The 15772-nt window shown below is 38.4% G+C and overlaps 2 protein-coding genes across 5 annotated transcripts in view; one reads left to right on the forward strand and one right to left on the reverse strand.

Moving 5' to 3' along the window:
• Positions 1-5584, forward strand: part of drp2 (dystrophin related protein 2) — a 206761-nt gene extending 201177 nt beyond the window's left edge. For 2 of the 3 annotated variants that reach the window (XM_077247846.1, XM_077247847.1), the window contains 3 exons: positions 1610-1727; positions 1853-1986; positions 2609-3501. In XM_077247846.1, the coding sequence (XP_077103961.1) occupies positions 1610-1727; positions 1853-1947 (213 nt within the window). In that variant the 3' untranslated portion in view covers positions 1948-1986; positions 2609-3501. Of the gene's footprint in view, positions 1-1609; positions 1728-1852; positions 1987-2608; positions 3502-4041 lie in introns of those variants that run through there. The other variant, XR_013210360.1, reaches the window with a different exon arrangement.
• A 1098-nt stretch (positions 5585-6682) lies between these two features.
• LOC143756957 (uncharacterized) lies at positions 6683-15635 on the reverse strand. Of its 2 annotated transcripts, XM_077247851.1 has the most exons (8): positions 15412-15635; positions 14585-14764; positions 13279-13467; positions 12857-13033; positions 12606-12747; positions 9879-10432; positions 8859-9000; positions 6683-7579 (listed from the first exon to the last, which is right to left on the reverse strand). In XM_077247851.1, the coding sequence occupies exons 1-8, from the start codon at positions 15505-15507 to the stop codon at positions 6768-6770; spliced, it is 2292 nt and encodes a 763-aa protein (XP_077103966.1). In that variant the 5' UTR covers positions 15508-15635; the 3' UTR covers positions 6683-6767. The 2 variants fall into 2 exon arrangements, with proteins under 2 accessions (XP_077103966.1, XP_077103965.1); XM_077247850.1 differs by lacking the exon at positions 15412-15635 and having other exon boundaries at positions 14585-14958.
• Positions 15636-15772: the final 137 nt, after the last annotated feature.

Raw genomic sequence — 15772 nt, forward strand, 5'->3', positions numbered from 1 at the left:
AATGTACCCATTACTAAGGCCTGAAAAGAGGTGGAGGATGAGCGAGTGCAGGGAAGACACACTAACTTCTGGTAAATTGCCTCTGTTAAATTGCAAAGATGGGAAGGAAGAGGTAGAGAGAGATTATATATGGGGGAGAACACTATTGATGGAGATGGAATCATAGGGTGGGTGGAAGGTAAGTCATTTCTCGAGCTGACGGACATGGAGCTTAAGAAACGAGATGGACAGAATAGAGTGGGCAAAAAGAGGCTTCTTTTCTTTAGTGAAAGAAAGACAGAAAGCAGGCTGAGGAGGAAAAGAAAAGCTCAGGCAGTGCTGAGTGAATACTATAAGAGGTGGTTGTGCAGAAAAGAGAGGTAGTGCTGTTACAGTAGAGATATGATTGGCAGGCTGGAGTGGAGCAAAAACACTGAGGCTGTAGCTATAGGTGAAAAGGAATTAGCCGGAAATAGAGGGAAGGAATGGGGGGAAGAGATATTGACTTAACCTTCAAAAACGAGTGAGGGATGTGTCACGGGTAAGCAATAATGTGCTGGGATTATGGAGTTTTGAACTCTTCGTTCAGCACCCCTAGAAATTGGCTAGGAAATTTACAGTCTTACCTCTGTGGACATCTCTGTAGAACAGTAAAAGAGTTTAACTCCGAATAAATGTAAGGTACTATGCATGCAAACAGCTTCAGTTCAAATCATTTACCTGTGAAATGTGAGGGGAAAAAAGAGGCGAGCCATCCCTGAGTTTCTTATTAGTTTGTTTTCATCCGTCAAGAAAATACAATGCCTTTGTACCATATGGAAACCGAGCCAAATCCCTGGTCGATAAACGCCAAAGTTTTGAGTTTTGGCAGCATTTGAAAACTTGACTGTTTTTCTCATCAAATAACCCAACAACACAGTCTTCTGTCTAGAGCATGGCTAGGCTAGCATACTGCATAGTATATACATAGTGACTACTATTTATGTGAAGTATTGTACAATAAGCAGCAATGACAAATGTTTCTGATGTTAATGTTTGATTCCATGCATTATACAATATGTGTACAGAAAATGTGCATGCTATGTACAGTATACGTACAACACTATTGTATAACATTTTGGGGTTTGTAAGATTTTTTTTTGCTCACCAAGGCTGCATTTATTTGATCAGAAATAGTTTAAAAAAAGTAATATTATAAAATATAATTACAGTTTAAAAGAAAGGCGTTTTTAAAACTGAATTTATTCCTGTGATGGCATTTAATATATGCTGATTTACATTTACATTAATTTAGAAGATTTTGTACTCAAAAACATTTATTATTATTATCAATGTTGAAACAGTTGTGCTGCTTAATATTTTTGCAGAAAAACATGACACATTTTTTTCCAGGATTCTTTAAAGAATACAGTACTCAAAAGAACAGAATTTGTTTTAAATTGATTTTTTTAAAATAATATTATAAATGTCTTTACTGTCATTTCAATTTGGTGCATCCTTGCTGAATAAAAACAAAATTGTACTGATCCCAAACATTTGAATGGTAGTGTTTATACTGCTGAAATAGTAAAAGTAATATTCTTAACTGTTTTCAATATGATTACTCTTATCATTTTATCATGTCTCCCAGCCCAAAGACGACTCTGAGGCCAATGGTTCGGCTCCTTCCTCTCTGTCCTCTCCCGTGTCAGGAGGAGGCCAGCAGGGGGAGCATCCCAGCAGAGAGACCACAGACACAGAAGCTGCAGGTAAGACCTAGAAGAACCTTATCCACCCATAATGAGAGGCAAAAAGATCAGACTTATTTGAATAAGGCTGATTATGTTATGCTTCTGTTGAGTTCATTTTAATTGTAGCATTTATTGTTGTGTAGGTGAGGATTTTGATCATGAGCAAGACACAGTACTGCAGCTGCAACAGGTTATCGAACAGCTGAGGAACGTCTTCCCATCTGAGCCTGGTCCATGATGAACCTGAAGCAAAACTCAGAGGCCTAACATTGTGCAGGTTTGCTTATTTCTAAATTAAATGAGCTTTAAATAAGTATTTTGTCCTGTGTCATTTCAAACCTGTAGGCTTTTCTTTCTTCTATGAAACACAAAAGAAGGTTATCAGAAGTGTATGGTGATTTATAATACAAAAAAAAAGCCCCATAAACGTCTGGTAAATGTGGGCTGTATGATTCCTGCACTGTATTCCGAATCTTCTGAAGCCATGATACAATTTTTGCGGTAGCTAGACCGAAAAAGACATTTTTTTCATTTCTCTTTTAATACACTTAAGAACTAATGATGTTGCACCTAATTTATCTTGTGTGACACATCTTGAGCCACCTTGTTTAAATGCACACACAACTAATTTGAGCGCTAAAGCAGGAAGTTATTCAGCAGAACAACTTCCAGTTTGTTTGTGAGAGTCTTCAGAAGACATCTGTGCTCCATGAAAAGGAAAAAGTCATACAGGTTTATTTTTATCTGTCCTATGTGTTATTTTAGTATACAATGCAGATGCAGTACTTAACACTACCTCTACCCAGTGTGTTAAAGAGAAATACATTTGAAAAACATTTTTGATCTTTGCATTCTATTGATCTGTCTGGATGATGCATCAGCCTCCTTACATTTTTCAGGTGCCGTTTTGCTCATCTTATCGTGGGCAGGGTTTTGGGAATGCGAGGCGAGAGACTGTGAGAAGGGACCAGAAGAGTTTCAGGACAACCTTCTCAGCATGCAGCCATTTGCCAATCCCAAAAAACTGTGGGATTATCTGAGTGCTAACTAAACAAACTAATGTTTACATGGTGCCAAAGGCCTGCACTGATCCGGACACTGTGCTAACCTGTGTTGAGTAATGCAACTTGTGTGGCTTCACTACAGCACAAGAACCACAAACAAGACATGCACCATGCAGAAAGTGTCTCTCCTAAGGTATACCTGTGCCAGCAACTTATTTGAAAAAAATTTTTTTTAATGGTTTTCTGACTCACTCATGCACATAAACACAAATACACATATACCATTAAGTCATGCTCGGCAATGCGTGGTCCTTGTTCTGTGAAGCAGAAAAGAACAGATTCCCCTGAACTGCCGGGACACACGGCAAGCTTATTTACACTGTAAGGTTGACACGTCTTCGGTTGAGGCCATCATTTATTTAAGATGCCAAAGTGCCCAATGAGCATTGTGCTCCTACCCTGACATTCTTTCCCATTTTCCCCCTGCTCTTTCTCTCTTTCACTTAACACTGTTTCATTAAAAGTGAAATACTCTTAAATGCATACACGGTATACAGAGACATGAACTACAAAAATCATTTTCTTGATAGTATTTTTGCCTTGTTCTCATTACAAATATATAAACATCTTAAAAAAAAGATTTATATATATACACACACACACTCACTCTACTGTTTAAAAGTTTGAGGTGAGTCTTTTTTTAAGGAAATCCTACTTTTATTTACCAAGGATGCATTAAGTTGATCAAAAGTAACAGCACTATTTCAAATAAATGCTTTTCTTTTGAACTTTTTTTTTCTAATCCTGACAAATGCATCACAGCTTTCACAAAAAAGCAGCACAACTGTTTACAACATTGATAAATATAAGAAATGGCTCTTGAGCACCAAATCAGCATATTTGAATAATTTCTGAAAGATCATGTGACACTGACTGTAATGATAATGGTAATGATGTTGAAAATTCAGCTTTACCAACACAGGAATAAATATATTTTTTTTAATAATATATAAATATATAAATAAAAGCCTTGGCGAGCATATGTTCATTTCAAAAACATTTTTAAAAAAAATCTAACTTTTTTTTTATTTCTTCAAATATTATGAAAAAGAGAATACATTTCAGTTATTCTAATATTATATATCGAATTATTCTAATTCGATAGTGAAAACATAAATTTAAACATTTAATTCAAGATTTATTCTCTGAAAAACACGTCTTATCTTAAAATTGCTTCTCAGGTAAATGCTACTTGTTTTCTAATAGAAATACTTAAACAACGTTAAAAAACAAGACAAAATCCTGATTAAGAAATCGATTTTTTGCAGTGCAGCCACTCATACAGAAAGGATCTATTGCACAGATGGGCGAATTTCTTGGCTGTTGGTTTTCCGGTCACAAGGGAAAGGTCTCTCAGCAATGGAGATGTGTACTGTTGTTTTGTTTTTGGAGCGCTTGCCGTTAAATTACAGCTGTCCAGCATGGCATGAACAAGAAAGTAGAGACCCGAGGAGACGATTCGACGTATGTTCGCCCTGGCCTTTTCTCTCCGGCTTGGGAGGGTCCTCTACACCCAAGTCACAGCCTGATTCATTTTAAAACGAGCACAGCTCTTATTATTATGCCTTAAGACTTCAAAGACTTTTTTTTTCATTAAAGAATACCAGCCTTACATCTCTCTGTCTTATTGTTGTCCTCCTGATGTAAGTATTTTGTTTACCAAACGCTGTTCTCCAGATCTCAGCATTTCCACAATCTGAGGAGGGAAATGAAAGGGAGTGTGTGGAAGGATTATTTTACATTATGCCGAGGGAGGAGGATGGCAAATGGATCATGCTCTTTGTAAACAGAGAAAAAAGGCTTCTTCTTTTGTCGAGTGATTTACTGTGGGGTGTCAGATTTATATGAGCAGAGAAGATGCTGGGGGTGTAGTGAGTAGAAAAGAGAAATAGATAGCGAGCGAGAGAGCGGGAACAGATAACGTTACAGTGTGAAAGAAAGACTGCAAATGGGAAAGAGAAAAGTGTGTAAATATTCACTGTGATGGGTTGTGACACTGCAGCCCCTGCAAACAGGATCGAGATTATTGCAGCTGAGAGAACAAGAGATTTTCTCCATTTGTTTTGGAAGTACGACAATTCCTTGTTCTCCCATCAAAAAACAAAGTGACCCTAGTTGCACTGTAGGTTTTTCTGTGAATCCCACTGTGCCATCGCCGACTTCCTCTCATTTTACATCACAGCAGCGAGCTGTCTGTTTGTTTTGATGCGGTTGCTAAGAAACTGTCCCCAAGGACATAGTGCTGAAGGTTGGTCTTTGGAAAGGTGATGTGGGAACATAATGGAGGTGATACAAATAAGCACATGGAGAAAGAGAGGGGGACTCAACTCCCCTCCGCCCCATATGCCTGCCTCTATTTAACTTGCATGGCTCCTCATTAAGATCAACATCTGGTGTTCTATCCACAGCGACACCCATTTATCATTCCAATGCTTATTTGGGATTCATACAAACGCTCACATTGAAGTATGCACACTGCATTTTGTTTGCATTATTCCATGCCAAACAGTCAGAAATGGATCCAGAGCTCTGAACGTGGATTTTCTGAACGCATTTAAATAATGCACACAATTTTATTTTGGTCTTTTTTCCCCCAGTACAATATCTAAACAAACTTTAACCCAGATAAATTTACTTAATTTCATATTAAGACTTGTTTTCAGAAAGTATATTTGTATATTTTTTATATTTTTATATTGCCATTTATTTTATTATCTGAACACATTACATCTTAAGCTAATTTTAATTTACACAATTTTGTTTTCTTAACAAATGACCGAAATAAATAAATAAAATACACAAAAAAATAAAGATTAAAACAAAGACTTTAGACGTACTCAAATTAGTTTTTATGAATGGGAGAAAGTGCAACGCGTAATAGGCTATGGCAGAATAAGTCCCGCCTTCTAAACAAAAAAGCTAATCAGCAATTGGTAAAGTCTTTGCGTCACTGCAGTGGCCCCGGGTTTTTTTTAAAGTTTTTATTTATTTATTTGAGCATAAGAAACAACATTTAGGGTACAGTTTATGTAAGATTTTTTTTCTGATTTTAAATATTTTATTTAATTGTGAGTTTGTCGGATTCAAGTAGATAGAACTTGGTCTGATGTTGCAAATATGACCGCAGAGTGAACAGACTTTCCTTAAAAGGGACTTTGATTCAATATATTCTATGAAAACGAGTTATCAAATCTTACGAAATGTTTTTAAATAAAATCATCCTTTTAAAGGTTGTTTGGATAATTTTACAAGAAAACAAGACAGATATATGGATTTAGAAAATGATTTTTTCACTTAAAGAAAGAGATGATTTATTACTTTTTTTACACAAAGTATGAGCTCCAACATGCAAATCATGTAGCATTATGTAATACATTGAAAAGAAATGATCCTATATGCATACCATTTGCAAAATATAATAATTCTACATTTTGTAAAATCAGTATTCCTTAATATGGTCTTTTTAACTTGTTTCCTAATATTTCCCCTGTCTTCTCTTTAAAAAATCTGATGTGCTGAGTTTGTGGGTTGTGTGAAATTACAGCATTGCTAAGGGCTGCCTTAGCTAAATTTAGCCATCTGCCTCATTAACAAATACACTCATTATTTTTGTTTGTAGCATACCTTTGTGTCACAACCCCAATACATCTCTGGCTTAGAAGGCTTGTTTGTAATGTTGAACTAAGCAACAGGGCATTTACTGATTTAACCTCTGAACCTGTGGCATCATCATTACACAACATGAACTCAAATGGCCTGAATACAAACATTTTGTGTTTCCCTGCAAAATATGTTATTTTCATGTGCAATGCAGTCATTTGTTTAATTATTAACCCTATAATTCATGTCTTAGTTTTTTTGTTTTCGTGTTTTTAATCTGTACAAAATGTAAAATGAGTTACTGGCTGCTTTCTACTCATCGTGTACAAAGAAATACATTTTTATTTGTTGTATACACCTGGTCTGGTTTGTCTTCCTTCAGATGATGGGAAATCTATTTCTTTTTCTTTTTGCATTTAACTTTTTTGGTGGATTTTTCAGGTTTCGCAGATGATGCTCCTGTCGGTTCCTCGACCCTAGTCTTCTCCAACTGAAATTCAGCTGCCTTATTGCTTTCCTCTGTTTCATCATCTCCAGTCATGTCTCTCAGTCTTTCTTCCCTTGATGCTGCACTGCTTGCATCTTTGTCTGACTTTTCAGGAGACAGTTGTTTTTCATCTGTGATCTCATCTTGGCCATCATTTTTCTTTGTAATGTCATTGTTCAGTAGAGTTTCCGAGTCATTATTGGTCTCTGATCTCTGTGTATCATCTCCCAGCACATTGATTTGGACTGAATCCCTGTCTCTATCTGCAGCCGTATTATAAGTTTTTGCCTTTGATTCGTTCAAGGTCAGAGAGCTCTCGTCCCTTTGGTTCTCGCTTTTTTTCTTCTCATCCTGTCCTTCATCATTATTACCTGCTTTGACATTGCAGCTCTCCTCTGATTTGCAACTGCAGCCTGAATGTCCATCATTTCCTGCCGGCATCTTACTCTCATCTGCCCATGTCACTCCTTTTTTAGTCTTCTTTCCCCTCTTGACCTGTGCTTTCTTTTCCCACTTTTCCTGAGTGCTCTTCCAGTAGTTTTTGTTTTCGTTGACGCACTTCACTCTGATGTTCTCCCCCATCTTCTTAATCTCCTGCTTGACGATAGGTTTGAATGTGGGGTCGAGTTGCAGGACCCTAGTGAAATCCCTGCGGGCTTCGTCTTCATTGTATAATGCCGAGTGAGCCCGGGCTCGTTGGTACATGGCCTTCAGATTGTCTGCGGCGGAGATGAAAGCGAAAGAGTGAAGACCAGCCCTGCCACATCACATTGGCTTTGTAATAAATAATTCATACAATAATAAACAACAGTTTTTACTCTTTGCATGGAGATACCAAGAGATATCTCAATACGGTGAATGATGCAATTGGCTCAACTTCCTGGATCCACTGACAAAGTGAAGCATTGAGAAGTGGTTGCTTATAGGGAGAAGTGATGTATATGCTAACTGACATTGCTCAAGGCTCTGTTTTTTCTACAGACAATAAAAGAGTGATTGGCTGACTTGCACTGGGTGGTGAAGGAGCAATCTATATCTGCTCCAAATGAGTGTCTACATCGTAGAGTGCTTCTCAAACCAAAGGCTGCGTCCTATTAAGTCTGCATTATCTCTGCTGCCACATCATCAAGTGCCACTAAAGACCGTCTCAATTTGAATGATCCTTGGAAGGCACCCTTCGTTTCGCGTCCGTCATTCAGCTCATTTTGAAGGATGCATCAAGTATATCCTTTGCTTCCTTAAAATCACCCACAATCTTTTTCATACATTCCAATTCACGAAAATAAACTGATGGAAAACATGTCTGTACTGAGCTTGCCTGAGTTTATTATCAAATGTAAGACAAAAATAATGTTTTCTGACATGAAAGCATAGATGTCATCTTTTGTTTTGCTGTACATTTATCACTAACACTATACTGCCAATAATGTAAGCCACTGGGAGACCGCAGACAGCTGTCATTCACTGTATTGCATTAATAGAAAGCTAGGTAATATAAAGATAGTAAAACAAAGTATTTATTTAAGTTTTTAAAAATTAAATTAATTAAGTTGTAATAGTATTTTCGTGCCGTGACCAGGGGGTACATGTGTGACGTAGCCATGCGCACTTACTTGACTGTCTCATTCTAGCGTTTAATGCTAAAGGAGGGCAATAGACTACAAGCCTCAGAAGAACTGGACTAGGAAGGATGAAGCCTTCCGTTTGAGAAGCACCCATTTACAAATCCTCTCCCGTGGCCTCATGGGATAGTAAAGTGTCCATCGTATGCACACTTCAGTATCTCCAGAAGAAGTATGTCATCCGGGTACTTTTTGCCTACTCTTTTATGAGTATTACTGTGAATTTTAGTTTGACACATGATTTATATGTAACTGACATACAACAATTTATGACCAGTCTTGACAAAAATTAGATGACTAACTGGTAAGACTAGTCTAAACAGTTTATCAAACCGCCCTATATTCATTTCTGCAGTGAATGAGTATATAAGCTCACCTTTATGTTTCTTCAGCAGTTTAGAGTTGAGATCCACCACTTCTTGGTATTCCCCAAGCTCCAGCTTACACTGACTGAGGTTTAGACAGAGTGGCAGACGGACTTTCTCCAGAGATTCCCAGTCTTCTCCTTCATGTTCCACCTCAAAAACACACAGAGAAAGATATGGCTTAGTGAGCACTGAGTTGCTGATTCCCCCTGGGGATTTTTTGGCTTCCCCTTTCGGTCCTGCTAAGTAATTTTTGGATCCCCAATGTACATCTCCCCTGGGATATGAGAAGGTATATAAGTTCTGAGGAATATTTGAGTGTTGCCAGGGAACTGTGCAGCTACAACGATGTTCTGAATAATTTTTGACAGCATTTTCTGTAAGTGTTTAGCCTATGAATTGTCTTTCATAGTGTTCAGATCACTCCATCAAATCCAAAAGTCTGATGAAAAGTAACAGCACACAGCATACTCATCCTAAACAAGCCACACAATTTGAGTTTCATTCATGACCATAGTACTTATGGTTAGGTTTTGTTAAATTTTCCAACTGCACATTAGTAATAGTGATGCTTGAATTAGAAAGCACCACTTGGGTCCCAATAATCTAAAATATTGGGAGGACATATTATAAATGTTATCATCATCTTGGCTCATGAATATTAATTAGGCAATGTTATATTCACCCAGTAGTTTTTAGATAAGTGGGCGGTAATTTTTTCAGAATACAGCTACGAGCTTTCAGTCCATTACTGAAATAAGAGGCTTCTGCATGGTTTTAAATTCCACATTTTATGAGGCTGGCTACAATTCCAAAATTAAGCTCTTAATATATCATTTATTTATTTAGATCTTTTTAAATGGTGGGACTTATCCTCAGTGCCTACAGCTATCAAGTGTATGACAAACCAGTGCTACATTTCCCAAAAGCATCATGAACCACTGGTAACTAATGGTCTCAATGATCAACAATGCGTTTGTGAAATGCAGCCCTGATCATCATTTATCGTTATTTTCAGTCAACAGGCTCACCTTAGTTTGGAGATGGTCTACATATTCCAGAGCCTCCTTGAACTTGACAGTCGCCTCAGTGTATTTATGCTCTTTCACATTGAAATTGCCTTCATCTTGGAGCAGTAAAATTAGCCGTAGCATCTGTTGCCAGTCCTTGCCCTGGGTCAGAGCTGTTATCCTGCGATTGGCCTCTCCTGCTGAATCTTTACTTTTGGTGTCATGCTTATTTTCCTCTGCTAAAGATGGATTTATACCCTCCTCCGCATATTTGACCTCTTCAGGGTACTGATAATGTTCCACCTTGCTTTCCTCTTTTGTAGGCATCGCAGAGTTTTCCTCCTCCTCTGATTCCCTTTCTCTCTCTTCCTTCTCTTCAAAGATGTTCCAGTACCTTTCTTTATCCTCCCAGTATTTTTCCCTCATTCTCTCAGAGAGAAGATTCAGTTCTCTTTGCACCAACCTAGACAGTGAGATGTCTAGGTTGGCGACCATCTGGAAGTCTTTCCTGGCCTCCCTCTCACTCCACACAGCTGCATAGGCCTTCGCTCGCTTGTAGTAGGCCTTGACACAGTCTGAAAAAGATCATTAATGGGACTTTAATTTGTTAATAAGTTACTCTTCCTGTTACTTACCTACTAAGGCTATAGTCTTTCTGAAGCTGGTGTATGTGTATGAATATACAGGTATTTTCATCTGTAGTAGTTTTATTTGCTTTAATTAAAAAAAGAGCAATGCTACACATACACCGTTTTAACTCAAGTCGGACACCAAGTACACACTTGAGTGGGCTCGAGAGCCTGGCTAAGATTCCCTATTGATGGCTCTGAACATCGTTCATTTGATCATGTTCTTCTCTATATCTTTAACTCTGCCGACATTTAACTTCAGACTTCCCACAGCCAACGTCAGCCTCTGGCAAAAACAGAGCAGATTCTGTGAGCACATTTTAAAAGGATGTGCTCCCCAGGTGACACACAAGAGAAATAGTAAAGATAGCAAAGAAGGAAGATTTGAACCGAAACAGACAACAAGGTGTGGGTGACACATGGGGCACGGCAGAATGAAATGAATACTGGGAATTAGAGGGGACGGGGAAATGGAAGAGTGTCCTCGATAAGGGGAACTGTGCCGGCCGCATATGCATAAGGCTCATTAGGAGAGCTACCCACACTGCCTCTGGAGCCACCGCGAGAGACCATACATCTGTCACTTCACATGCTTCAAGAGGGCTTACACAGACTAACTCCTGTCCCTACTGCTCATGCAGCCAGCCGAGCTTAAACAAACCCAAACCACAGAGGAGGGAGATTACTATGCATGCTGCCGAGTACAATTATGAAAGTGAATGCAATTGGATTATTTATGATAACCAAAAAACCAAAGGCTAATTCTAAAGATGGCCTGATACTAAGCTGGTCTACATAACCTCAACTCAACCTAAATGTCTCTGGCTAATTTGTGTTGGTTGTCATTTTCCTGAGAATACAATGACTTGATGTTGGAAAGTCAACTTGGTTGAGTTTAATCTTGCAAGTCCTAAACTGCTTTAGGGGGTCGCTAGCATCATTAGGTAACTCATCTTAAATTTTAAACACCAAATGTTTTGTGATACATTTTTTTAATGTGTGTATTAATAATACTCTATTACATAATGGGAGGACTTGTGCTTTGATAATGATTGAAAATGCTTGAGCAGTGAACTGTTGCCATGGTTGCTTCCTTGGGCACTGGCAAAATATCTACTCTAAAATGAAGAAATATTACAGCATTAAATGTTGCTTGTAAAGAATTTCATTTAATGAAAAAGAGTGGTGCAATACTTTAATTAAGTGCTTGCAGATAAGTGGATAAATGAAACTACTGAGGTTGACTGGAAGATTAAACGTCATCGTGGCAAACAGATAAACTCATCTACTCACCAGTCCGCTTTTACAGCCTCATTATGTTTATACTCGGAAGCTTAGTGGTGGTGACGTTGAAGTCATGCGACGATAAATTTAGCTTTTTATTTCTGTTGATTGTATTTAGGCTTCAAAATTGAAAAAGAAAATTGGGTTCATTTGTCAACAAAATGTGTAAGAATAATAAAACTTTTCTTATCATAGAGCTTATTTTATGCAATAATCCAAAAGCTGATTGTTTTTTTGTCGAGGGAACCAAGGTAAAGCTAACTTCTGGGTTGTCCAACAAAAATATATAGGCCTTGTCTGAAATCACATACTCTGAGTTGGTACTTATTTTGAATAAGTAATTACTCCACGGCTGCTAAAAATAGTATGTCCTATATAATATGAATGTGTGTTGCATGAATTTAATCCGGACGCTTCATTATGTCCCTTCACTGCCATTCACAAGGCCTCATGGGATAGTAAAGTGTCCATCGTATGCACACTTAGTAAAGTGTCCATCTTAGTACACTTAGTAAAGTGTCCATAATATAGTAAAGTGTCCATCGTATGCACACTTCAGAATCTCAACGGAAGTTGGAAGTTGCCTACACTTTTATGAGTACTGTGAATTCGGACATACTTATTTTGGCACGTTCTGTTTCTAACCTACTATTTAGAAGGCAAGTATGTGATTTCGGATGCAGCCATAATCCGTGCAGCACTCTGTGCATGGCTACTTCTGAATGTCTGTCAACAGGAAAAGATGGTGTAGTTACATCATCTATAAGCAGGGAAATTGGGGCAAGCTAACCAGGCATTCCTTGACCATTTGGTTTATACTAACAAGCTGGCCTACCTTTGTGTTTATCCAGGAGCTCTGTTGTATGTTCAATGACCTCGTAATATTCCTCCAGCTCTAACATGCACTGGCAGTAGTTCAGTACCAGAGGAATGATGAGCCTGCCCAGATTAATGTAGTCCTCATCTCCTGGCATCTCCTACACCGGAAGGAAAACAAACTCAGCTGCACTCATCAGATGCTTTACTGAATGTTGTATCTTAAAGCTTTCTCTACATAACCCCCACGTCATTTAGATTTTCTTTTACCCTGGATTGGACTGTACGCAGCAGAACCACAGCTTCCTGATACTTCACTGCAGCTTCACGGAATCGACCCTGCTTGACCAGAGCGTTGCCCAAGAGATGCAGCGAGGGCACGACCTTTAGCTTCTCATCCTTCTCCATCATCCATGACTCACGCTGGTAAGAGAACGGGTCGCCCACCTAAGGAAGATAGAGAATTGGAGCGTGCTCGTCTCGCTTGGTTGAGGATTGAAAACACGGTCAGAGAATTGGGAACATCATTTCTTTCCTGGCGTGTAGCACTTGATTGTGTAACATCCTGTTACGCTGTTAGGGTTGCAGTGAGAAATCTCTTGATGGTGGAGGAGTGGAACTAGAATGAGTGTGTTGTTGTGCGAGGGTGCGTGTATGTATTTGCTTGTTTTCTTTGCTCTGTGTGTACCCACCGAGATTAACTCCATGATGAAGATTAGAGGCTGAGGTGTCCTCATTATCTCATCGAGCTCCGGAAAACCTGTCGAGTGGTAGTTAAACATGTTTCCCATGCCACACATGTGTCTTTGGCCATCCAGAGGGTCCTTTCCCTGAGCAGCCAGTCGCATCCCTTTTGACACAATGGGATAAAGGCCTGTGTGCTAAGTTTGAAAAAAGAAAATGATCACATGCCAGTGTTTCCCACTGAACTACCTAGCATTTTTCTACTATTTTTTGTAGCAATATAGTACTATCAGTGCAAAACACTAACTGTGATATGGACATCACTGAAAATAATGCTAATGAATATTGACTTTGTTCATTATACTGATTGACAGATGTCAGTAACCACTCTGATAGATTTAGCTCAGACTGATTTAAATCAGTAACTGTTCTTTGTAAACTACATTTAAAAAAAAAAAAGAATAATAATTTTAACAGCAGCTACACTGGAAACAGCTACACTATTTTTTATTCACTCAGAAGAGTCATTGTTCAGGAATCAGATTCCCCCGGCCTGATCAGGGTATCGGACTACATGTTTTTGCTGGAAACATTTTGCCAAAAGATGTTTCTTGCTATTATTTTGTAGCACATTGTGTTTTAATTGCACCACTTTCAATACATGCCACAAACTCACATTCACAGCTTCTTTTTTCCATGGCGCTGAAAGATTCAGCAGAGAGGTAGCATTACAGTAAACATATCCTGACCTTTTGATCAACTTTTTCTACACCAACCATCTAACTGGAATCTTTAGTCTCATTTGACGTGCAGAATAGATTTATTTGCTTTCATGTGTTTGAATAAAAACGTCAAATGATAATGTTAATGGAAAATAGAGTAGGCCGCAAATTACATCAGATATATATATATATATATATATATATATATATATATATATATATTCTCCTCCATCCTTATGTGAAGATTAATTAGCTCCTTTCCCGCCAGCGTTTTTGATAATCTTCACAAAAATGTCATGGCCCCCAGATTATTTTCTTATATGAAAACCTGAACATGCAATATATCAAATGAAAGAACAGAGCATCTCCTTTTAAACAAACAAACAAAAACTGTTTTATTCTAGATTCAAGTATTCTTTTTTAAATCCACACTTGAATGTGGTTGAAAGTTTCATTAAAATAAGTTATATTAATCAAAAAGCCCCAGACCCCCCCAAACACTACCTGCATGTACAATGCTTTTATCTGCTCCTTTTTTGCTTGCATTTTAGGGAGGCACAACAAGAGGTTTAGTTTGATTTCAAACACTTACAGTGGCATCACACCAAAACTCTGCCACCTCTCCAATCCTCATGGAGGTTAAAAGCACCTCCCACACCTCCATCTTGAACATCCTCCCCACGAAAATCTCTGTGGGAAGCTTATTTTTGCGACTGTCGTCAATCACAGTTCTTTCAAAGTTGTCCAACAGAGTCTGAAAGTGGAACACCAGCTTTGTGGGTAGGAAGGCAGAGAGGTGAAAAAAAGAGAGAATAAAAACAGGATTAAGAGAAAGCAGAGATATTTTTCCTGCGTAGTACACCATGCACATCTTGTAACTTGCTACGTTGTGCATGTTCATATACTGTATGTTGGTGAGAGAAATTCAGGGTTTTCAAGCAGGCCAGGAAGTCTTTTTCCTTATACCATCCTAATAGCTTCATTCCTAGTCCAACTTTGTTTTCATTATAAGACATTTAAATGTATAGCCTTTTTTGACGTATACTGATGGAGACACCTTGATGGAACGATAGCACACAGAGCGAATACAGAGCGCAGCTGGTAAATGGAGAGATTAATGTTGGCATTTTCGTGGAAAATGTTTGTCATCCTCTCCAGGCTGAGGACCATATGGCTGGACAAGTAGGGGGGAGAAAAGTCACCTGGCACAGATATGGTGTTCCTCAGCCGCTGTCCAAAATGATAGGGTGCCAAACTTCTGTGCAATTATATGGACCAAATGTTTTGTTATTATAAAACCATTTTATCACCAATAGAGTTAAGCTACAACAATTTGTAATCAAAAAAGTGGTTTAAAATGAACCCATCCAAACAAATAACCAATCAAAAGCATTATCCAGGACCATATATGCGTCATACCTTAGTTCCCTTCGGAAAATGTGGCAATGGTCCTTGACCTCCATGCAGAATCTTCTTTTTTACTCCAGGATGGTCAAGCAGATATGTCTCTTCCATTTTAAACTATTTTGAAGAGTGTTTCTTTATTGAATCAGACTTTATGTCCTGTAGCCTGTGAGAGCTGGTCCTTGGCAGTGTTAATTAGCAAGCTGAGAAAGGGAGACAAATCACACCCTGCAGCCCAATGCTGCTTTCTGACAGATGGCTGGATTACCAGGTTGAGGATAGCCACTTTAATCCACCTTGGCTAATCCTTCAACCCCCCTGAATCTTCAGTATAATCCCCCGTAAGAAGTGAAGGGATGGGTGACCAGAGAGCGGA

This window comes from Siphateles boraxobius, unplaced genomic scaffold (genome assembly GCF_051911475.1).
Source record: "Siphateles boraxobius isolate OS27281-9 unplaced genomic scaffold, OSU_SipBor_1 3, whole genome shotgun sequence".
Lineage (NCBI taxonomy): Eukaryota > Metazoa > Chordata > Actinopteri > Cypriniformes > Leuciscidae > Siphateles > Siphateles boraxobius.

Bases quoted from the DNA above. Each gene is read 5' to 3' on its own strand.
- LOC143756957 (XM_077247850.1), bottom strand. From the start codon at position 14,893: ATGAACATGCACAACGTAGCAAGTTACAAGATGTGCATGGTGTACTAC. The intron at 13,468-14,584 runs GTAAGTGTTTGA...TTTCAAACTTAG, and splicing joins AGTTTTGGTGTGATGCCACT to CACACAGGCCTTTATCCCAT. The intron at 10,433-12,605 runs GTAGGCCAGCTT...GATCTTTTTCAG, and splicing joins GCTCCTGGATAAACACAAAG to ACTGTGTCAAGGCCTACTAC.